This window comes from Larus michahellis, chromosome 2, assembly GCF_964199755.1.
Source record: "Larus michahellis chromosome 2, bLarMic1.1, whole genome shotgun sequence".
NCBI lineage: Eukaryota > Metazoa > Chordata > Aves > Charadriiformes > Laridae > Larus > Larus michahellis.
In genome coordinates, this window is record NC_133897.1 from 58,040,870 (window position 1) to 58,065,638 (window position 24,769).

The 24,769-nt window shown below is 40.7% G+C and overlaps 1 protein-coding gene across 6 annotated transcripts in view; it reads left to right on the plus strand.

The window, feature by feature from the left end:
* HECW1 (HECT, C2 and WW domain containing E3 ubiquitin protein ligase 1) overlaps positions 1 to 24,769 on the plus strand; it is a 296,546-nt gene that overhangs the window by 93,716 nt on the left and 178,061 nt on the right. For 2 of the 6 annotated variants that reach the window (XM_074575623.1, XM_074575622.1), the window contains exon 2: positions 9,582 to 9,639. The exons of the other annotated variants lie outside the window; for them this stretch is intronic. In XM_074575623.1, coding sequence (XP_074431724.1) covers positions 9,613 to 9,639 — 27 coding nt within the window. In that variant the 5' untranslated portion in view covers positions 9,582 to 9,612. The remainder of the gene's footprint in view (positions 1 to 9,581; positions 9,640 to 24,769) is intronic. 6 annotated transcript variants of the gene reach the window in all.

Here is a 24,769-nt window from a genome sequence, read left to right on the forward strand (position 1 = left end):
ATGATGCAGAAACATCAACCCTAACTGAGACCTTTCCTATTGGTGCAATAATACCAACTTGCTTCAGTTTTCATTGTGTGCTTTTTCTTGTGACAAGGATACAGTAGAAATCTAATCATGAACAAGTAGATGTGTGCACACATATGTAGACGTGTAAAACAGGTATTGATTTTAGTTGCTTGCATGCCAACTTTACCATGATCAGAGTTTTATTTCTTTTTTCCTAAACACAGCAGAAAGTGGTTTTGAGTAGGGATTTGAAGCAAGATGGCTTCAAATCTCTTTGCTGGATGGACTTGGGGATGGGGTTGGTTGAAGCAAATTATACTCATTGCCTGTATGGAAAGATCATGCCTGTATGGAAGGTATTTGTCTGTTATGTTTAGTATGCTGTTTGCCGTATTTAATAAGCATTATACAATCAGCTGTAAATGCCGCTTTGCATCGTACCCTTGTATGAGTTGTAGAATATGTTGTTCTAAAAACCTGTGTGTGTATCCATGAGAACCCGACCTTCACAGAAGAAGATAACAAGAAGGGATTACAACAATGTAGTCACGTCTCAGACAGCCGCTGTCAGCAAAGCTGGATCATGAGTTTGGTGAGACTCGCTGCATACGCTGGCCACGTGTGCAGCGACTCTAGCCTGTACTTTTCTACTTGATCCAGCGCAGGAGAGTCTGGTGGGACTCGCTGCGTGCACTGGCCATGCATGCAGCGACTCTAGCCTGTACTTCTCCAGTCAATCCAGTGCAGGATATAAGGAGGTTGTCTCGGGTCAGAGAGGAGGAGAGAAACATGAGCACACTTTGAAGGTACAGGGGATGCCCTGAAGCACTGTGTCTGCCCCTGCCCCCCCCATAAGTTCTATGTTCATTAACCCCAACAGCTCCGAAGGCATTCCAGTATGTTGCAAGATAAGATATAGTCTACTACTGCTGCAAGACGCATTGAACACCTTCCTACAAGAATTTGAACTTTATGTCCTGATAGGACAGTGGGATGATGCACTCGCAGAGAGCCTGACTGCATTAGAGTGGGTATTTTTGCCACATACCTTTTCAAAACCAGTAACTGATGATTGAAATGTTACCACGATTGTTTTTCCAGGGTCGCTTGTGCTGTCAGCAGCTTTCTGGAATGGATCCAAGCCACATACATGTCCCCATCAAAAAGGATGACCTTGACCCTTGGTTATCACAATTTGACATGTCGTTGCAACAAAATATTCGTCCTTTACATGATCAGCTAAAAGCTCAAATACTAAAGATTCAAGACTTAATGAACCGCAATGTATTTGAAATATTACAAAAGGATTTCTCGTGGGTAAATCCAAAGAAATTGTCTTTCTGGGCTAAATTTAGGAATCTGGGTATTTATTGCCTTAGCAGGGTTCTTTTTGATTCTGTTTTTAATTGTGTTTAGTATATAACCTGCTAAGAGCATCACAACGAGTAGAAGCACAAGTCATGGTGACCTTGTTAATAAATGTCAGTAGCTGTAGTGTTATATATACAGCTAAGGTTGTTGGTAAATAGCCTGACAAAATCCAGAGAAGGAAGGAGAGGTTGCTGAGGAGCCTGGTTTCCCAGAGGCTTGTCAAAGCAGGAAGAATTTCATGCTCTTTCAGAACTTGATCCCTCCATTGGGGACAGGAAATGACGCTGGAAATAAATTGGTTGAGTTGGGCTGTGTAGGAGAAGCTTTCTGGAGCTCTTCAGCTCGTTGTTGTCCAGTGTTTCATTCCCTGGGGCCTCAGTTATTGCAATACCCTTTGTAGGAATGGATGTGCCTCACTTTGTCCACAGTACTGCTGGAAGCATCCTTTACCTACAGAGCGTGTTCCTTTGTCTGTATTTTCTCTGTATTTTCTCTCTCTTTCTCTCTCTGCCTTCTTTTTGTTTTGTTGGCTCCTGTTTCTGTGGAATATATCAAACAGCTGCTCATCTTCAGAGGAAGGAATGACCTGTGGATGCTCTTCCTACCATCTTTCCTTCTGCACCAAGAGTTTGGCATTGCTGCTGGTCAGTCTTTGTTGCCAACATCCCTGGAATGCTTGCCCCCCCCTTTCAGTTAATCTTCACAGGATCTTCCTCTCTGTCCTTCCTGGTTGTCAGGCAAAGGAAATACTCTATCATCCTGTTTCCCTCTTTTTAAAACTTCTCCTTTCTGCAATGCCTACAGAAAATTTGACAAACGGTTGGGGTCTGTCCTGAGACCACAGCTTACTATGGTAGTAAATATTGTCTCATTTTCTCTTCAGCATCTGTTCATCTCAGGCTTTTAGTGGGCATGTGTTTGAGATGTCACCTTGTTGGGGGCAGAAATTATGGGTTTTGTTCTGTGCTCATGTGTCTCCTTGCCGGCTCTCAGTGGAGAGCCTAGTTCTAAACTTCGTCTTATGTATCGGCATTTAATCACAGAATGGTTTGGGTTGGAAGGGACCTTTAAACATCATCTAGTCCAACTCCCAAATAATATTGTTTATAATATAGTATTTATAATAATGTCAGTAATTTGTTGTTAGTTGTACTACCTGATGCCTTCCAAGACTGTGCTGCATGTTGAGAACAATGTGGTAGACCTGCAGATCAGCAAATGGAAGATCTCGCCTGAAAATGGCATGAAGGCATTGCTGTCTTTTTAATTTGCCTTTGGAGTAAAACAATCAGAGGTTTCATTTTATATTAATAAGTATGGAATTTGAGCCTTTCCTCGAGAGGCCTGCAGAGTGCTTTGCACAACAGATGTAACTCTGATTTCGGGCCAGATTTGAAGGCAACTGAGTTTTGTCTCTGGGCAATTAAAATCCTCAATTAACATATTAATTATTTTTCCTAATGACATTACTCTTTTTCTTTTTTGTCTACTGAAGGGAAAAGAAAATGTCTAATTTGTATACTGGTTTGTGAGTTATTTAGCTAGTTTACACATGAGAATTTGTTAGTATTTGTCCTGCAGTCACAAAAACGAGCACTTATTCTAAGGGATTTTATATATTTCCTGCTGTAGCTAGGTGTGTTAAAATAGTGGCCTCAGCTAGCGGGTGTAACTAGCAACAATGAAAAATACAGGAGTTTCTTTCACGTGTTTTCATTTCTTGAGATAGAAGGAACAAACACTTCTAGCATAAATAACCAGTACTACCTTTCTTTCTCTGATCTTTATAAAAACTGAAAAACCTTTCAAATACCAATCTGTGGAGGTTAAAAAAAAAAGGTCATTCTCATCTCTGCAATCTTATTCTGATCCCTTCAATGCAAAGACAACGCTTGAACTGTGCGGCAGGCAGCTGTTAACAGCATCTTGGGGCTGATGCTGGCAGAGGCGAACGAAGACAGGAGTGAGAGGGGAACAGAAAAGCATCTCTGCAGGAAAAACAATACCTGCCTTTCTGTTATTGTTAACAAATTGGTTATTGACAGAAAAGCATGTAGTCTTTTTTCTTAGCGTGGCTGGGTGTGGTGCTCCATCTCAGTCTGAAGTGGTGGCTCAAGATGTGGGCAGTTGTCTGCTCTATGTGCTGCCAGCTCAGCCCCCGTGCAAGTGGTGTGATGCTGAGCACAAGTATCCACTCTCTCGAGAGAGACAAACTGTTGACCACTGAATGAAATAATTTTTCAGCCTTGGCTGGGTTTTCTTGCAAAGACTGAGTGATTATTAACCAGCACCGTGCACATCGTGACTGGAGATCTGTTGGGCTAATTACTATACAAACTACCCCAAGGCACTGAATAGTTCACGGGCTGAGCGCAAGCAATACAGAGAGCGTGGGCAGCAGCAGGAGACAAGGATACAGTAGAAATCTAATCATGAACAAGTAGATGTGTGCACACATATGTAGACGTGTAAAACAGGTATTGATTTTAGTTGCTTGCATGCCAACTTTACCATGATCAGAGTTTTATTTCTTTTTTCCTAAACACAGCAGAAAGTGGTTTTGAGTAGGGATTTGAAGCAAGATGGCTTCAAATCTCTTTGCTGGATGGACTTGGGGATGGGGTTGGTTGAAGCAAATTATACTCATTGCCTGTATGGAAAGATCATGCCTGTATGGAAGGTATTTGTCTGTTATGTTTAGTATGCTGTTTGCCGTGTTTAATAAGCATTATACAATCAGCTGTAAATGCCGCTTTGCATCGTACCCTTGTACGAGTTGTAGAATATGTTGCTCTAAAAACCTGTGTGTGTATCCATGAGAACCCGACCTTCACAGAAGAAGATAACAAGAAGGGATTACAACAATGTAGTCACGTATCAGACAGCCGCTGTCAGCAAAGCTGGATCATGAGTTTGGTGAGACTCGCTGCATACGCTGGCCACGTGTGCAGCGACTCTAGCCTGTACTTTTCTACTTGATCCAGCGCAGGAGAGTCTGGTGGGACTCGCTGCGTGCACTGGCCATGCATGCAGCGACTCTAGCCTGTACTTCTCCAGTCAATCCAGTGCAGGATATAAGGAGGCTGTCTCGGGTCAGAGAGGAGGAGAGAAACATGAGCACACTTTGAAGGTACAGGGGATGCCCTGAAGCACTGTGTCTGCCCCTGCCCCCCCCATAAGTTCTATGTTCATTAACCCCAACAGCTCCGAAGGCATTCCAGTATGTTGCAAGATAAGATATAGTCTACTACTGCTGCAAGACGCATTGAACACCTTCCTACAAGAATTTGAACTTTATGTCCTGATAGGACAGTGGGATGATGCACTCGCAAAGAGCCTGACTGCATTAGAGTGGGTATTTTTGCCACATACCTTTTCAAAACCAGTAACTATGATGATTGAAATGTTACCACGATTGTTTTTCCAGGGTCGCTTGTGCTGTCAGCAGCTTTCTGGAATGGATCCAAGCCACATACATGTCCCCATCAAAAAGGATGACCTTGACCCTTGGTTATCACAATTTGACATGTCGTTGCAACAAAATATTCGTCCTTTACATGATCGGCTAAAAGCTCAAATACTAAAGATTCAAGACTTAATGAACCGCAATGTATTTGAAATATTACAAAAGGATTTCTCGTGGGTAAATCCAAAGAAATTGTCTTTCTGGGCTAAATTTAGGAATCTGGGTATTTATTGCCTTAGCAGGGTTCTTTTTGATTCTGTTTTTAATTGTGTTTAGTATATAACCTGCTAAGAGCATCACAACGAGTAGAAGCACAAGTCATGGCGACCTTGTTAATAAATGGTCTGGTGTTAAACAAAAAAGGGGGAGATGTGGTAGATCTACGAGCAGAGGCCTGCATACGGCCAAAGACACAGTGAGCAGAGCACACAGTAAACACAGAGCCAAGAGAACAGTTCATACCTTCACTCCATCCTGTGACGACCATATAACATTTTCGAATCTCGGACAAAGAATAGGGCTAAGTATTCTTCCTTCACAACGGCATTAAATATGTTGAATAAGATAAGGTGTTGGGCAAGTAAATAGATAAACCTTACAACTGAAATCATATCTAGCTTGCTTACTGATGCTGATAGCATTTGGCATGCTATGTTGCAAAATCGAGCGGCTGTTGACTTTTTGCTGTTAGCTCAGGGTCATGGATGTGAAGATTTTGAAGGTATGTGTTGTATGAACCTTTCTGACCATTCATCATCCATTCATAAGCAGTTACGGGATCTGAAGGATAACATGTCCAAATTAAAAGCGGTTAAAAACAGTTTCGATGATTGGTTAAGCTCATGGGGTATAACGGGACGGTTATCAGACTTCCTAAAACAAGGGCTCATGCTATTCTTGGTTATATTATTATTGATTATGGTAGCCTCGTGTGTTCTCCGCAAAGTGACTGACATGATAGAAAATGCCATGCATAAGGTCTGGCTGGCTCAAGAAGAAAAAGGGGGTATTGTAGGAATGTGTCTGAGAGAAAATGGTCTTGTGAGCCAGCCTCCCTACTATGAGAGATTAGATTAAGAGCAAAACAGGTGGTAGAAGATGGAATTAGTATATGGGAAAAATGGGAACTGAGAAGGTAGAAAACATGTTGTGCTAATGACTAAGCAATTTACTATGTGAATTCTTGTAACCAACCTGATCTGTGAATGAACTGCATGGACAGCGTGTGAACAGAGACTGTAAGCCAATCCTATAGCTGCTGCTAGCGTGTGCTCTTATTGCCTGTCTCTACATACTCTGTGAAAACTTGAATAAAGGGAGAACGATCATACTCATATTGAGACTCCATCGTTACTCCGGGTCCGTCTCCCACTCCAACAATGTTGATATACTTGTATGATAAGCAGAAAAACCCAGAAGGTACTCAGACACTGCTTAAGAGCCGGGGTAGGGGGTCAAGCATCACATGCTACAGACTAGCAATGGCTTCTGTATGGAGAGGGACAAACCAGAAGGAAATGAAAAGTGGAAGAGGAGAAGGGGAGATGGAATAATAGCAGAAATGAAGGAGGTAAGAAACCTGAAGGGAGAGGTGTTGAGGCACAGCTGGGCTTGTCAGAGCTGGGTAGCAAACACGAAATCTTAATGTTAACTGATGGGTGATGAAAGCAAAGGTGTTAGAAGAGGTGAGAGAGACAAAAAGAGAAATTAGGGGAGAGGGTAAACATCAATTGAATTCCCCCATGTTTTCAGGAGAAATAGGTTAGGAAAACTTCACTGCCAAAGGGACTCTTCTTTTCTCCTGGATCGTGCTAATCTCGTACAGAGAGCGGAGAAGAAACTACTCATCTTCTGTGGGTGCAGGGCTGACTTTGTTGAAAATCTTTGCTGTTTCCAGCCACAAAATGAATGGGCACTTGGGCTGTGAGTAGTCTCGACACAAACAGTACAGCTCCTGTATTCTTTAGTCTGTTCCTCTCACCTCTTTATCATGCAGGCTTGAAACATGGTACTTCTGATTTTCCTGGTCCTTGACGATGTGTTTGTGTATGCATTTATTGAAATAAGAGCTTTTTAGACTTTTGTTGCAATAGCAACTGGCAGACCCAGTCATGGGCTGAGAAGAGGAGGGCAAATGCTGTACGAGTGCCATGTGAAAACAGAACAGAATTGCCAGGAAATATGCAATCTAAGTGTAAAGACAGAAGTTCATAGGTGCCCACAGACAGACAACAAAGAAATCTAGAAAACAGTGTTCATCAGGGTGATGAGTCTATCTGATCACAGGCTCTCCAGTTTACCTGAAGTGCACTTCAACTGTAATTACATTTCTGAAGCACTTCATTTAACATAAATGTACCCCTGAGTAAATCTATTCATATGTAAGATAGTGCTTTTCCTACCTATTGCTATTAAAGTTTGAACACATACAGGCACACGAGCTGGGGTGTGAGTATGCTGTAGGTGGCCAGAGCTCTGTCCGCAGCGTGGCGCTGGAGCATCCCTGCCCCATGGGGTGTTTGTGGCCTGACAGGGTGCTGGCAGCTGGGGCTTCTGTCAGGCTTGCTATAAACACTGAGCCATGTTGTTCTTTCTGGATTAAACGTGCGAAAGCATCTCAACACACCCTATCTCTGTGCAAAAAACTCTTTCTGTGACTCAGTTGAGGTTTTGCACGATGTGTGAGCCAGGCAGTTTAGGGAGATGGGTGTATTGGCTTATTTTTACTTCCTGTTTACAAACTAAGTGACTTGAGGTCCATAATGCTGAGATGCTTTGAGGAAGGAGGGGGGAGAAAGCTTAGTTTATTGCAGCACCTTGGGGCTGGGTTGTCTGCTGCAGCCACACTCAGCACAACAGGGGAGAGGAGGGATGCATGTCCGGCAGCTCTTCCTCGCTCCAGAGTTTTACTTTGGTTGTGCAGCATCCCTGGTCTGTGTAACCTCGTGGTACGGTGTGGGTGGCTTTGAAGGTAGGAGTGGAGCTGTGGGGTTTTCACGCTGCCTATGGAGAATTAAACTTTCTATGAAAGCTGCATTAGAATTGGATTAGGAAGAGACCTGTGCCTTTTTCCCAAGTCACCGACAGCAGAAACATGAAGGAAAATTGTGTCTTACTATGCATGAAGCTTTTAGGTCTAAAACCAGCTTCTGCGTGTCTGAAGAAAATTTTTGGTGACTGTAGTTATGAGAAGTGTTTTTTACAGTCCTGCTTATTTGGAAGAGGTTTTTTTTTTTTGTTGTATGCAGTCCTAACAGACAGCTGGAAAAAGTGTGCGTGTGGATTAACTTCTCTGAGATTGTCTTTAAAGATGATATGGCTCTTTGCCCAACTTTGGGATCACCCTGCTTTATTTCCAGTGTAAATACGCTTTTTCAATAAAAGCAAAGGGTCACCAGACTGTAGGCAGTTGGTAAATTTGGGACCAAAATGGATTATGTCCATGAGATTTAGTGCCTTTTGAAGGGTAGAGGGAGATGACAAAGCAATGTGTGCTTTTATTTTGTTTAATTTCATGGCTTTTATGTTTTGAATGTCTTTTAATCTCAGGTGAGTATAATCAAATGGCATTGTTTTGTTTTATAAATCTCTTTTAGCTGAACATTTTGAACAGTGGAGCTGCTTCCTAAATCCACTACCTTGCCTGTCACTTACGGTTCTTATATTCCTTTTTGTGCTCTTGTTGAAATGATGATTTCAGTAGTGGTTTCAATCATGTAGGACTTTCAAATTTTTTTTGCCTTCTCAGCTGTTGCTGAGCTTACAGCAGAAACTGATGGCGGGAACGAATGTTCGGGTGGGAGAGCAGTCTCTAGAGGGGCATGATGTTGAGGAGATGGGGGTATCAGGCTGCCTTTGTTGCTGAGGTGCTTTCTCTGCTAGTGCTGTGGAGAAGCTGTAAACTCTGTGTGCCCTCGTCACAGAAGAGGAGGGAGACAGACTTGAAATACAGACATAAATGTTGCTGTTGTGGCTGAATTGTGGATGTAAACTTTTTTTAATTTCAAGTTTTATTATTACATGTTTGCAGAGCTTTCTGTCCTTGCTTATTAGTTTTCCCAGGTTCAGAATGAATTTTCTCTTCATTTCGTTGCTTGTGTTTGTGTATGGTTTTGTAACGTGTGGGTTTTTGAAATACTAGTTGATGTTGATTAGGGTCGTTCATTGTATTTTGTGGTCTGATCGTGGACTATTAGAATTATGTTGGATATTCAGTCAGCTCGTGTATGGTACTTTGAAATTAACTTCCTTTGTCTCTGGTCCCCATGAGTATCCAAGGGCATCAGTAAATTGATGGGAAGCAGAAATGCCAATCGGCTGCAACCCACCTAAGCTCACTCTGTGAATATTTTACAACAGAGCTGAAGATCCACTAATGGTATCTCTTGTTATATCCAAGCCTCTTGTTTTGTTTTCTTTCTGTTTCTAACTTAAATTAATATGATGCTTAACCTTATACAATCTGAAAAGTTTATTGTAGTTAACACCATTCTTATTTTTTTTAAACACATGTATTTCAACGTTGAAGTGTATGACAACGTCCAGGTCTACTGGAGCATAATGTAATACACTGTTAACATGGGTAAGATATACTCAGTGCCGAACAGTGAAGCAAATAAATTAATAAAATGTTGGCAGAGAGACAGGTTTTGGTGGAAAAAAACAATGTTTTAAAATGTCGCTTATGTCGGTTATGCGATACATGCTGAGTTAACCTCATTGAACTTTTCCCCAGGAATTGATGCGCTTACAATTGGCGGGTCATTATGCTGCTCCACCTGTGTAGTGTTAAGGTCAGTGTGTTTTTCTGATTATAAAAACCATCCATACCATTCCATTATAAATTCACTACCATTCATATAATGGAATGTGCCAAAGCTCGGAGCTCGTTGCAGCTGCCCCCGGTCCATGTTTAAGATCAAAGTGGTTCAGGTAACTTGAGCACCTTTTCAACAACACTTACAATCAAGCTTCATTTGAAGTGATGTTTTGTTGGTTTGGGTTTTTTTTGTTTGTTTTTGGTTTTGGTTTTTTTTTGTAACCTGCTAAGCTCCATCTGATGTCAGTGTTGGTTTTGTTTTGTGTGGCCTGCCCAAGAATTCTTATTGAATCAAGACATGGTAATTATCATAAGATCATCGCAAGGAGGTCCTGGGAGCAGCAGGCAACTGTACCCTGGCAGTTGCACGCATCCATGCGTAGGCAAAGCACAGAATGCATCAACCTCTCACCTTCACAAGGCATTTTCTGAAACCTGCAGCTTCTAACTGTGAATTAATTTTGAGTCATCACGACGCACACAAATCGGCCATCACGGTAGACACTAATGTGTGATATGCAGGAATGTGTGACTGGCACTAACCACTTACTAGGGGAACCCGTGAGATGACGTGCATGCGTAACACACTGCTGCTCTATGCATCTTCCTGCACAGCTTAGACTTCTGAATTGCCATGCGTTATCGAAGAGAGACAGACTATGCACTAAAGCTTATCTAGTGTTATTTCTATCACCAAAATGTTGTTATGGTTGGGGCTTTTGTTTGTGTGTTTGCTTCTACAGTTTTGTTACTAGTCATCCAAGTAACTTTAATTCTGTGAAGAGTAAGAATTCAGTGAACAGCCATATATGTAATAGGTCACTATGTTCTTCCAATTTTATGAGGATATATCCTTTCTGTGTTAAGTTTTGCACTTTGTAGTAGCCAGTGAGAGGCTCAGGTGCTGGCAGTTTTGCTGGGGGGTATTTTGAGCCTCTGTGCAAATTAAGCAGTGCTGTAATTGCTGAGGAAACACATACAGCCTCTTGATGATGACAACTGAGAACTTGTGTGACCGTGTCCAACAGCACTCCTGCTTTCACCTCTCTGTAGCTGCAAAGTCGGTGGTATTCTACACTAAACGCTGTGTGAATCTTTCCCAGACATATGTGCTATATATACAGTTCATCCAGTCTCACAAAATGTGGTTAAGAGTCATGGGAAGACTCTTCCGTGAAAAGTAATACTTGCATCTTCTAGCTTATGGAAACTTCACCACCTGACATTTCACGTGACAATAATTTGAATTTTGCAGCTATTGCATCAGGTAAGTACATCTTCAGAGGTATTTGGCAGTTTCTTTTATTACTCTGTGGGGAAAAGAAATACGTATTTCAATTAGGCCACAGTCCAAAAACTAAATGAAATATCCGCTAAAACAGATGATACAGGTCATTGTAGGATTGCGTGTTTTTTCTCAAGTGAAGAGTCTCAAAAGGAAGGGTGTGTTTAATAGCAGAAGGGATATCAAAAGGATTGTTGAAGAGGGTTTTTTTAGTAAAGCTGAGTGCATAATACATTTTACAGTGTTTTCAGTTTCATCTGTGGCGATGTATCTTTCCAAATTTTTAACAAGTGCATCCCTCACTGCTACATAAATGTCTTAACGAATTTGGGCCCTTACATACGACGCACAGGAGATCTGGAGGTTGTATTAAATACCTCCCACCAAGAATACTGCTAGAAATAGGTAGCTGACACGACAGCAGGAAGAAAGTAAATTAACTGCCTGCTCCAGCAGGTTCAACTGGCTGTGATGCTTTGTGTCCTCAGGGGAGTCTTCTGTTTAAGATAAGTTTGGTCCTCAGTCTACGTGGACAGCTGTATTCAGATGTACCAAAGTGATGCAAATCATAAGTACTTGTCACAAATTGCTGTCTGTTAGATGTAGCACATACTTTTTATTGACAAAATTCGTTAGTTCAAAATGCAGCCTTGGCTCTGTTTCTACTACTCTTCTCTGTGTATGGAGGAAAAAAAAAAAACAAACCACTTTTTAAATTGAAGAACGTAATTCCTCAGTCCCCTGACTCACCTCCCCTTGTGAAAACATGTTGAACCAAGTTTATAACGATGTTTCCAGCTGTTACTGGATGCTTTTTTCTCCTTTATTGTCATTATTAGAAAAAAAAAAAATAGTTTCCCTTTCAGCCTCAGCATGGACTACTTCAAGAAAAGCAAACCAGGTGCATGATTTAGTCTGTAGCAATGAGTGGTGTGTACCTGCAAGGGCATTTACTTGACTTTGCGGATAAGCCTTTTGAGTTGCGTGTAGGCATTTGAGATAAAAGCCAGTATTTGTTAGCCATATGAAGACTTAACAGGTGCAGGGAGTGCAGGACCCTTCCAAATCCTTGGGGAGGCATGAGCACTATTTACAGCCCTGTGTTTAAGTACTTAATTTAGTTTCCCCGTATACCCCATCTAGTCAACAAACTGAAGTCATGCTCATAGTGGTATTTCAGAGCACCCTTTTCTCTCCTGTAACTTTGTAATCAATATAGGAAGTTAGCCTCATCCAAGCACCCAAATCCCAATGCAGGCTGTAAGACGAGTGAAAAGGTAGAGAAACAGCTGGAAAAAAAAAAGTTATGGCACAATCAAAATAAGGTCTCAGTTAGAAAGGAGTTAGTGCTCTAGTGCATGGTGGCTCCTTCAAGTCATTTCTGGCTTTTAAAAGGTCTCTTCTAGATGAGACAAGGAACAGCACATCAGGGAAAAGGTCTTACAATTGACCCGTCGCTTATAAAAATCAGCTTTTGTGTGAGCGTTACACTACGTTTGGCTTATCTGTGGCCACTATAGCACATGTGCTTTTTGTGGTACGCTGTGTGTTTACATGAAGACACACAATGATGTTTTATTAAAAAAACCCACCAACCTTTAATTAGAGTTTATCACATGGGGAGTGCATCCTTTTTATCACGCAAGTTATTTATGGAAAAAAGATCTATTGGTGTTCCTATGCCAAACATTGTTAGTGTAGACTTGCTACCTTTGGTTTAAGGACTCGACATACAGAAATCTTTCAAACATTCTTTTGCAGTGTAGTCCTTAAGCAAAAATAAACAACAACAACAAAAACTTATTTATGGGAATTATTTTTTATAAAATAGCACACACAGGCAGAACCTGTACTGAAAGCTATTTCCCAGCTAAAAGCTTTCCCATGTATCCAAAATAAAGCATTTTGCAACCCCTTTGTTTTATACCGTACCTTACGCACTCGCATGGCCTTTCTTTTTGCTAATGATAACCAAAAAGACACAAAGAGCATCTTTCGAACTTTGCAACTCTTCTCATATGATCGTCTGATAGGCAGAAGAGCCGACACATCCACCAAAATCCGTTCGGGTGCAATAGGGATGGTGGCTAGCCAACCTGCAGGAAATCCCCCCCCAGCTTGTCCTGTAGACCCTCAGCTTCACCTCTGGTGGTCCTGGCAAAGGCAGCAGATGGGAGGCAGTGGTAGGAGGAGAGGTGGAGCTGTGAACTGGGGCCCTTGCTCTCCTAATGTCTTTTTAATTAGAGTAATATAAGTACTGGCTGGGATGATAGTTATATCTTAATGGAGAAATTAAGAAATAGATTAATTTCTGGCACAATTCCCTGTTCCTGTTTACGTTGCTCCCTATTTCCAGCACCAGTTTAATTGAAGGAACAATTCTCTGTATTTGCGTATTTGCTTATTATCTGCCAGCCTCGTAAGGGAATAACTATACGTTTGGGAAAGCACAAGGGGGCTTAAGGGCACCAGCAGAAACAAAGACAGACATTAGAAAACAGCACAACCTAATAATACTATTATTCAAGTTATTAGGAAAAGAGCACTTGCAAGGACATTTGATAAGTTTGCCATTATTCCTGTTATATTATGGAAGTGGAAGGCTGCAAAGATGGTGCTTTCAATCTAACCTTGAGTATTTAGGGATTTAAAAGAACCCCAAATGACCCAGTGGGACAGGATCTGCTTCAAAATCTGTTGAAGTCAGCAGGAGTCTTTCCATTGCACCCAAGACGTGTGAGATCAGGCCTAGGCTGAATTCACCTCAGAGGAACTAAAAAGTTTTTCGCGAATCCATACACATGTGTGCAAGCCGTACTAGAGAACGGTACACTGATGACATCGGAAGCAATGTCTGCACTGTGTGCCTTTGGAGTTTTGATGCTGATTCTAAATCTCTTGTTGCTCTACTGGACGCTGTCGGCCAGATACTCGTGGGCCTTTAAAGAGTCTGAGACAAAAGGCTTTATAATTTCTTTTGATAAAATGCAAATATGCTTTTAACTTTCACGATTTCCATACTGGGCACCTATGTTGCTTCTGTGGTATTTTGCAGCTTTACCCTTGCATGACATGCAGAAATACGTTGGTTTTGATATGCACAAATATTTTGATTTTACTGGGAAATTTAAGTCTGTTCTCAAAATGCGGCCCATCTCTTTAAAGCCAACAGAGAACCTGGCTGAAAAAAATCCATCATTTTGTGAAATTGTATATGATAAAAGACTAATTAAAATCAATGAATGTTTAATTTTGTTAATACTAAACCACTTACAGAGCTAGTTGCATAATGAAAAAAATTACAATACACTGGGAAAGCTCTGTCAAATATGTTATCTCTGATTCTTATGTGGATATGTACTTTAATTGCATTGGGAATTTTAAAATGAAAAATATAAATGAGGGGTTTTTTTGTACTTTGCAATTTAAATTAGTCCATTCTTCATGACACTTAAGTTTTCACCTCTGTGAATTTCTTTGCTTCTTGAAGAAAAATTATACATTTGATGCCTCTTTTAACATGGGAGAAAAAATTCACACCAGATTTACTAGTAAGCTGGAAATCTGCCACAAAATCCATACGAAGAATATAAATGTACTTGGTTTCCTTTGTAACTAAAATTTTCCACCAGAAAAAGAATAACGCATTGGGCTCTGTATGACAAAATACTAATTAGAAAGAATGGGGTTGGAAAGGAAATAGTGCAGTGTTACATTTTAGATCAGGTCGTGTTCCCACTGTAGGTGCTTCGATTAGACTTCTGTTGCATTTTTATAACGGCTTTTAAAATACTTTAGCACCTTCTTCTGCAGATTTGTACACATGAGGAAAACCCTTTGTGTGAGTAATCAATTAAATCGGTGAGGCTGGGTGTAATTTTTATAGCCTGGCTTCCTGGGCTGATCAGGCTTCTCTGATTGCACTTTCTGTGCATCTGTCATTCCCTTACCTAATTACTTTTGAAGCCGTTGGCTAATTTCAAGCAAAACAGAGAGGAGTAGTTGTCTTTGAGATAATTAAGTTTCTACAGGTCTCGGGGGTTGGGGAGAAGAGGGACACCGAAGTCGCGGCTGGGGGAAAGGCAGGTAGAGCCTGTCTGTCACCCGCTCCAGCAGCAGGGACAGTCGCTGGAGTTGTCTGTACCTTTGCTTTGGGTGGGTTTTTTATTTTGCAGAGGAATGGACAGGAAAAAGCTGCGACTTTAGTAGAGGTTTGGTGGTGATGAAGGACAGAGCTCGGCAGGAAAACAGCTTCATTAATTCCACTGCTAACAGGGCTGTTTGTTTCCAGGAATGCTTTCTGAATCAGACCTGAATGTCTTTAATCTAAACATTCGACCTCTGGTTAAAGGTTAGAAAAATACAGCAATCAAGTTAATTTATCACTAATACTGAGAGAAAAAGTACCAGAAACATTAGTATATGGCTATTAAGCTAATGTGTTACAAATGATAAATTTGTCTAATTTAGTGTCTTTTGTGTTTGCAGGTCTTACCCACAAATGAATTCTTGTGGTGCTTGAGACCCCTAATGGGAATGCCTGTTCAAAAGCCAAGTTTTATCCTCATTGACATTCCAGTTTTACTGCCTAAGGTTAAGTTGAATAGCATCTTATCCAGCAAGTAATACCATCAATTTAAAAGTAGCATCCGTGGACCAAAGCCTGCTTCATTGATTTGTGCATTGAATTGGACAATAGTTAGTTCTTCGTGTCCTTAGGAGAACAGAACCGTGTCCCACACCAAGACATCCAAGCAGAGTATGGCCACTCATCTGACCACAGCCCTGCTGCATGTGGATGAATGCCTCTTGGTGTCTCTTCCAGAATTCGGGTGTAACACCTGCAGAACCAAATAGTTTTCCAACTTGCTTACTGTGCAGGCTTCTCTAAATACTAATTAAACTGTAGACTTTCATTGCAATGCCCTAGAACCTAGTCCTATATGGATTTTGGGCACTCCCTTGACAGAAGAGTTGTTACTAGAAAAATAAGTTAAAAAAATTCTCCTTTGGGCCTTACTTTAAGTGCAGTGTTAGAATCTGTAAGTACTTCTCCTCGATGAGGATTCAATGGCAGCAAAAAAGCATTGAGTTAAGTCTAACTAACGGTCCTCACTAAAATGAAATGAAACTATGGCTTGAATCTTCATCCAGAAACATTCTGGTGCTTTTGTCTGTGGGTGAGTGAAATGTAGCTTTTCCAGTCACTTTTGCTGTTCTTCCTCTCTGAAAACTCTCATGAGACCTTTTGAACTGGAGTGAAAGGGAGAAAAGTAAATTAGAACCTCACGCAGTAATGTGAGTAGACATACATGCCCGTACATACGATTGTGCGATACAACAGACTAATTGTGTCTAATTATTGTAGTAGCAGCGGAGTAAGTATGGGTGAAGTTCAGAAATCAGGAGTTGCCCATCTTTATGTGCAGGTCCAGTTTTTCCTGATGGTGGTAGTCAGTAGGGCTTGTCTCTCTTCTATGTTTATATTTTGTTGGAGGACCCTGCACCAGTTTGCTCTTCTCTATCTACTTTATTTATTTATCCTCCAGTTGTTCTGGGTGGTTTCTGCTTTGAAAATCTGCTTTATGCCCATACTTGTTTTCCAGGAGGAAAACACTGGGCTACCTTTCATCTAAACTTGGCTTGCAGTTCCCCAGAAAACATTTGACATGTAGCTCCAAAGTGTCTTACAGTGATACGGAGGAAAACAGAGTCCCTGAACACAGCTTCTGTTCTCTAATGTAGAATTATTTTTGTGCCCTAGATAAAGCCACCACATCTTCCCTTTATAAAATCTGAATCTTGTTCCTCAACTAGAGGCTGTAATATCAGAATTACTCATTTCCTCTTGGGATAGTGTGCCCAGTTTCTTTGCTTTCTTATGAATACAATTATAGTAGCAATTCATGATTTATACAATCAAAACATAAACAACTTTTAATGAAGATGAAACAGTAAGTAGCAGTCTGGTTTGGAGATACGTATCTGAGGCTAGTTTTACCTGCCCAGGAACAGAGAAATCTCACCTTTTAAACTATGCCTTGTGGGGTCTATTAGTAGCATTAAGCTTTTAATGGTGTCAGGGTTATTTTCAAGAATAAAATATTGGATTTGAGGCATTGCTAAACATAAATCAGTTTTCCTCTACTGTTTTTCAGTGCGAAATAAGAACTTCTGATCCTCAAAACCTTTGTTACAAAAGATATTTTTTCTTTAAAAAAAAGACCATAATGAACTTTAGATATTTAAAAAAAAATTATTACAAAAAATATGCAGATGTTGTTGTAATACTCCCCAAGAGCATACAGACATAAGAACTCAGTCTGAGAACAAGCATGCTTAAATGTGGCAGTCAAACTCTTAATGTGTGCAAGCAGTTTTCATTCTGCCTTCCATGACATCAGACAAAAAGCGGGCAGCAATGGTGAATGAGCTTCAGTGTCTGATGTTCCAGTTTGAATCCATGAGGAATTTATTTTCTTTTGACAAAAAATAAAATATGTTGGGTTCTATTACTATGATTGCATAGGAAAAAATGTTCAGGTATTATGGTCTAAAGATACTATTATACATAATCCTAACCCATCAAAAGACAGATTTGTTTCTAGGTTTTGAGATCTCATTCTAAGAGTAGTTGCTGTGATCTGTGTCCCAAAATGCAACTTGCTGCTCTACATGTTTGTTTAATGTGTTTTCCAACAGAATAGGTTGTAGCGCGGATGAAAACATTTGAAGTGTTTTACTTAAAATATGAAGTCTTGATTTTCAGGTCTGGATTGGCCCTTGTTAACTGCAGCTGTTGACATCTATACGGGTTTTCCTTTGCTTTACAAAGTCACTTTGTTCCACATTGAAGTCAGGAGGAGCTTTGCCTTTAATTTGATTGGAAGCAGGATCAAACACACTCAACTGGATGGCATTTCTGTATTTGTCTGGAGGTAACATGATAATAACAGGAGCTCTGTAGCCAATTAATTTTAAAATGTCAGAGAATATTCTAGACCTTGTTGAAAGGTAGAAGATGGAGCTGAGGGCATGCTGCAAAGCTGGTGTCTGGTTGAGAGACTGGTTTATTGCAATGGTTTGTTGTTGTTTGTAGATCAAAGGGGTGGTTGATGTAGGCACTAATACTCGACAGCCTGCTAATAACACCTGCCTGCCTCGCTGCCCGAGGAGGTTCAGATGCTGACAATTCAAATCACTTTTCTCTTAAAGAAATGGAGATGGAGGCAAGAAGTGTGACAGAGTGTAAGGGCAATGAGTGAAGTAGGCGATCTGAAATGCTCTCTTTGCTGTGGCATGGGGGTGAGCCACCATGGGCAGCTGGAAGGAAACATGAGTGCAAAAAGCCTCCTTCCATCCCTTCCTCAGTTTTGTGTGTTTATTGTCCCCGTGTGTTAATCTGGTGCCTGTCCTACGGCTGGTACAGCAAGGGATGCCTTGTGCCCTATCCCTTTCTACCTGTGGGGGTGAGGGGAGGGTGGTAATATTGATGAGCAAGGAAGAGGAGAGATGCCCTGAGAATAAAAAGGGATGGGGAGGAGAAGGCATGTGGTCACCTGGGAACATGGCATGGGCTGTGACATGAGGAATGTGGCACAGAGGAAGAGGGACCTTGCTGACAGTCTGGAACAGAGGGAGGCAGGAGGGAAGCCGTACACAGCTCTTGCAAGGAATAGTGTCTGTAGAAATTTTGGACCTTACGGCAACGATGAAAGCCTTGTGGCATGTGTATATGGATCCGTTTGTGCTGCACATGGGAGTGTCTGGGCAGAGAGGGCAGTGTAGGTGGTGGGAATACTGCATGGGCAGATCTGAGCTCTGCAGGATAAATCCTCTGTTGATATACACTGACATGAACCTTTGGCTTCCAAAGATTCATACTCCTGTCTGAAGGGCGGTTAATATGAAAAACTTCACTTTTGATATCTGGGCTAGGTTGCTTTCTGCCTTTTCTGGGTTTGTGGATTTTATACATAATAAGCTATGCCTGATGTTTATGTAATTAAACATTAGACAACTTCCTTTTTCTAGCTGGTAGCAATATACACTAAAGAAATCACACAAGATTTGTTTTTTAGCAAAACAGTTGTCACGGTGGAAGGTATGATACATTCCTAATGGTAGAGAATGGGGGTATTTTTATAACTTACACATATCACAAGGAATTAAGAAGTGTTTTCTGTAAAAAGTTTTTAGAGTCTTTGGACTCTCTGGGGGGAAGAGATGGGAAATGAGGGACTGCTTCTGAGCAAAGAAGTCACTGTACCTGACAGTTCTGGGAAATGTTGTGCATTACTGGATATCTTTCTGCAACTCATATTTACTCTACATCATTTCCTTAGTAGTCTCCTAAATTTTGCAAGACATCTTCACAGCTTTTCCTGTAAACCTTTGCTACATTTACTGGTATTATGCGTGTCAAAAGATCTGTACATAAAGTGTATATGGTATACCGAACACTTTCTTTTATTTTCTCTGCTTTGACTTTCTCTGGAAGTACTGTCTAGTTTGCAATTTTATGTTGTTGCCTAGAAAATCAGACTATTCTTAAATAATCAAGTAGTAGCTTAGTATTTTTTTAATATGCCTTATGTTTCTATTTCACATGCCTGAATGTACTTACAATACACATTTTCTGCCACCCTCAGGACTGCTTCGCCCACTTGTCCTTCTATAATATAAAATCTTGTAGCTCGAGAGGTTCATGCACATGTCTGGCTCCTTCCTGTCTAACCTAACATGCCTAACCCAGGATCTCAACAGGCATTGACTCCTTAAAAAGGCGATGAAGAGAGGTAGAGGTGAATCCTCTCTGGGAAAGCCTTACTCTCAGGTCTCAGTCTTCTTCAGGAGGAGCCTGTCTCATCCCTCTGAGTGCACAGGGAGTCTTGGGAACCTGCATTCCTAAATTAGGTGACTCAAGTAGTCAAAGATTGAGTTGGGTGAATCTTGTGATGCTGTCAGTGCTATTAAAGACATTGATGTTTTGCATGGGCAAAGTACTTGAAGAACGGAAGCCACTGGTTATAAAAAGCCATCAGGTAAGAGATGTCTATTACTGTGCACTCTGCAGAACCTGAAAGGAGCATCCAGTGTGGCCAGGGATTCTCAATAGGAGTATCAGTTGATGACAGAAGAGCAGCAATATTTTCAGCGGGCAGAGGAGAACAACATCCCTGTTCTTACCTCCTCACTCCTAAAACCCCTTCAGAATAAGTAGTGTTTCTGGGACCAGCAGAGTCCAGCTGTGCAGTGGACCTGATGAATGCAATGATAATTCTTAAATAGACCAGTGTTGGGGCACACAGCCTTTTGGGGACAACTCTCTGCTGAGACTGGTGCTTCTCTACTTTAAATAGCAGATTAAAATAGTACCAGTGCCTGGTACAGAATGATTGCTTTTTTTTTCTTGCAGTGGTGGTGTTTGTAAATATTGTCCTTGGGTTTGAAAAGATGAGGGGTGGAGATTTTTAGTCTTCAGCACCACAGTCACGAGGACTGTATCTGTGAAGCTGGCATGATCCACACTGGTCTTTGTGGACATGAGGATGCTTGTTAAGAGAGGGTGTGTTGTCCTACCAACGAATGCTTCATCTTGCACATCTTGAGAGGTGTCCTGCCTCTGTCTGGTACTGCAGCAGCACTTCTTTGCCTGCTTCTAATGTTTAAAACCAATACCAAGTCAAAAATATAAATTTCCTGTTATGTGCTTCATAAAGCACCAGCAAAGGCGAGTGTTGTGGACTTCGGAGTATTTGATAGTAGCGTATGAGTGGATCCTAAGGTTATTTCTTTAATCTTGCAGCGTGGAAAGAATAGAGTGAAGCTGTGCAGTGTTTTCTTGGTTTAAGGTGTTACCATGTTGACCCTTTTATTATTTCCTTACAGTTTTCTTTTTGAGATTTTATATTTGGGCCGTATTACATATTTACCCATTCTTGTGTACCTGAATATGTCCTTTAAAAACATTGGCAATGTTTTCAGATCTTTTTTTCTGTAACAGTAAGCCTGATGGCTGTTCCTTATCCCTTGCTATGCCAAACTGCTGAGACAAGACTGTATTTCTGCTACTGATTTAAGAGAAATTAAGAATTTAATTTTCTTCTTAGCTGCATTCTGTTGCAGAAACTTCCCAGTGCTTTGTGTAGTGAACTGTGAGTGGATTATTGCTGTGTCAAAAAAAAGTGTTGAATGTAAGATTGTTAATTGCTATTAGTTAGACATAAGTAGTCTACCGTGTAGAATCTTGGAGTGGTCTCATCTAAAACTGGTAAAATGTCTTTTTTTTTTTCCCCAGAAACTTGTTTGGTTTATATACTTACAGGAGTACAAATCTTAATTCTTGGAATCACGTAATTGGAAATGTGATGTGTGTATCTTTCAGCATGCTCTCTTGGGTTCATTAGACAGCATTCTTTTTTACTTCTTCCAGAAAGAGAAGAAAAAAAGCTTTGTTAATTTTTTTCCTTTCTTTTTCTGAACTCCAAGTATTTCCCTCCAATCATATTCCAGGTTCCGTCTGCTTGTGCCCAGGACATTGTTTAAGTGCTCTCAGAAAATGTGGACTGCTCTTAATCGTACTTTTTCTTTGTAGATGCAAAGAGTACCTCTGGTTACTGAGCTTGCCAGCTTTTGCTGCCTTATGACTAATAGGCCTGCATCAGGAATCAATCCCACCCACCAGCGCCAAACCTTGCCGGATTGACCTGGAGGCCAACTCTTTCATTTTGATTCTAATTTGTGCAATGATTTGCACATCACTGAAGCAAAGTTAAAATGTAAGAGGATACATTAACGTAGCAGTACAGCTAGACTAGAATTGCACAAAGGTCAGGAAATGGAAAAATGAACCACCTAATAACATCCATTTGCCCCACTGCTGATGTATAATGGCTTTGATTTCCGATTAGTGTTTATTATAGGCATAAATATATATATTGTGCCATAGATGTGCAGTATTGAGACAAATGCACTTAAAGTTCCTTAGTGTTATTATGGCATACATCCCTTTGAAACATTTGCAGCCTTCATTTCAGTCTTCCCAAGAGCAGCAGCTTAATCTGTATGTTCTTTAATATCTTGCAGGGAAAAGGGTGTCAGTAGACCATGGAAGCCTGCAGCCCCCTCATGCTATTAAGTGATTCCTTTGGAGCTCTGAGAAACCATTCCTGTGCCTCTTAAATAAATGTCCCAATCCTGCAAAGTTCTCCATGCTCTCAAAATCCTTTGGCTTCATAGCATTCTCCAGTCCCAAGCTTCATGATTTTCATGTTGGGTTTCATGTTTTCAGCAAGTCAGATGCTAAACCATATGGAGAAAATTTTGTTATAGCTCCTTGCATGATAAGGTCGTGTTTACTGGATTTGGCTGTACTATAAGCTATGCTTTAAAAATACTTTTTGTGCTAAGACTTACACTAAAAATTCTTCCAAAATTCAAATGTCCAAAGGGATTTTTCTCACATGATGATAAACAAATAAATAGCTGTGATAGCTGGGAGTAGGTTGATGGGGGGCAGTTATGATAGCTGATACGGTAACCTTGATTATACCTTACTTTTGAACTGTATTTCTTCTTACCTCTGCATTGCTTTGCATTTTGTACGTTCAATTCTACAGCGCCTGCAGTGATGGAAGATGCAAATGTTCTCTTGGTTCACAATTTGCTGTGCAGATACCATGTGCTGTGTTAAGAGGACTGTCCCTAGGCAAAAAGAAGGAAATCCATGTACTTCATTTACCTTTTCCTGGCTCAGAGTTTGACAGAGGGAGAGTATACCTTCCCTGCAAGCTGCTGAGTGGTGGGAGGTAAGGGATGCTCTGGGGGGAGCAGATGGGGAAAAGATCAAGAGCAGCAGGCCTGTGGTGGGAGTGAAGATGAGAATGTTGCTGGGAAGAACAGGGAGCAAATCCTGCAACAAGTCTTTAGGGCTATGAAAAGCAGGAGAGTTTTCTCTGAGGAAGGACTTCATGTTGCTGGGTTGAGAGCAAGTCTGGAGGGAAATGTCCTGCTCTGTAAGGAGTGTCAGTGAGATTCATTCTCGTACCTTTTTGCTTTCACCCAGCTTTTTTACTCTTCCACGCAACAGAGGTGAGTTTCCTGTCTTTCAAAACTTTTATTAAAACAGTTTTGCATAATGAAAGCTCTTTTGGTAGGTTCATTTTCAAGTGAAAGGTCTGGCTTGCAGAGTCCCGTCACATGACCTTTTGATGACTGTATGTACTGCTGCTTTCCTGCTTGTCTTTCTGGCCCAGCCTCAGGATTTTGCTCTGTGTGTTCACACCTGGGCTGTGACTATGTTTTCATAAAATCTTCTTATGTTGTCTCTCATCTAGCCAAATAAACCTTTCATACAGGCCATTATTACCTTATATTTCTGTAAGTACAATATCCTTGTTGATACACATGATCTTACCTTCCTGAAAGCTGGTCAGAAGGCTTTTGCTGTCATAACTTATCTTCTTTTTACCAGGCTACCCTACTTCTATTCTTTTTTTTAGTCTGTCTTGGCTCCTTCTTGTCTTTTACAAAACACATAAGCCTTGCAAATGAAGGCTAAAAGCTTGTCAGGAGAACCTTCATCTCTGGTGGAGCAACCAAGAGACTGACTCTACATCTGATTTGCCTATGATGTCAGACTTCTGGCTTATTAAATTTTCAGATGAATAAATGTGCTATGTCCCAAGCTTCCCGTCATACAAAGCTATCTCACTGTCTTTCTCAGTACCTGCCCTTGAAATTCTGGTTGTGATGATGCTTGTAGACATTTGAATTGCTGGGATCTATCTCTGTAGTAATAAAGCACTGTTGTACCTTTCTGGCATGATTTAAAATAATCCCAAATGATAAAAACAAAAAAAAAAAACAAACAAAAAACCCCCACAAAACAAACAGGGAAAAAAAAAAAACAACAAAACCCCAGACCCCTAACATTAACAGCTCTGCAGGAGAAGTTGCCCTATGGCAGCTCTGAATCCTTTGGTGAAATTCAGGTAGTGGTAATCGTGTGTGAATCCTTCCAGACAGAGGATTCTTCTTGTCTCGAAGAGGGAGGTGGTACGGTTTTCTTAGGTGGTGACGGAAAAGGCAGTGGTGGCAACAGCTCTTTGCTGTCCCAGTGTCAAACAGCAGTCGGGCAATGAGAGGTGTGTGAGTGTGAAAGGGAGAGAACATGGACAGAAAATCCGTGAAATACTTTTTCTTAGTATTTATTGATTACAGGTTTTCTATGTGTACATTTTTAAGATCAGTTTTCTTTACAATCAGATCTCATCTGTCATTTCCTTTTGTGTGTTCCTTCCTGCTTTCCCTTGTTAGAGATTGCAGTTGCGTTTACATGGGGGGAGTGGGAAGTATCCTAAATTAATTTTTTTGACGTTTGCTTTCATTAGATGGACTAAGTGACATAAATAAGAGGTAAGTTCTGCCCACAGATAATCCTCCAAAAATCTCATTTTGAGTAGGGCTTTTATGTGGCTGGTAGATCTTTAGAGACAAAGCTTTCCAGAACTTTGTGAAAATCAGAGGGAGCGGCAGTGAGAGCAGAAAAATGTCCTTTTGGCTAGTTTTGCTCAGCTGGCTAATGTTTTATAGCTAAATACTTGTTACCATAGCTGTCTGTACATAAAAGGGCTGTTTCTGATATTAGAAAAAAAATATTACTAAATTTATCGGAGTAAATGTTCATTTATTCTAGAGTAGTTGATGGCAGTAGAAAACAATGTTTTTTTCCAACAGTAGTGATATTTGCATTTCATGAAAAATATGAATATAAAAGATATCTGATATCTATCTATCTCTAGATAGACTGAAAATC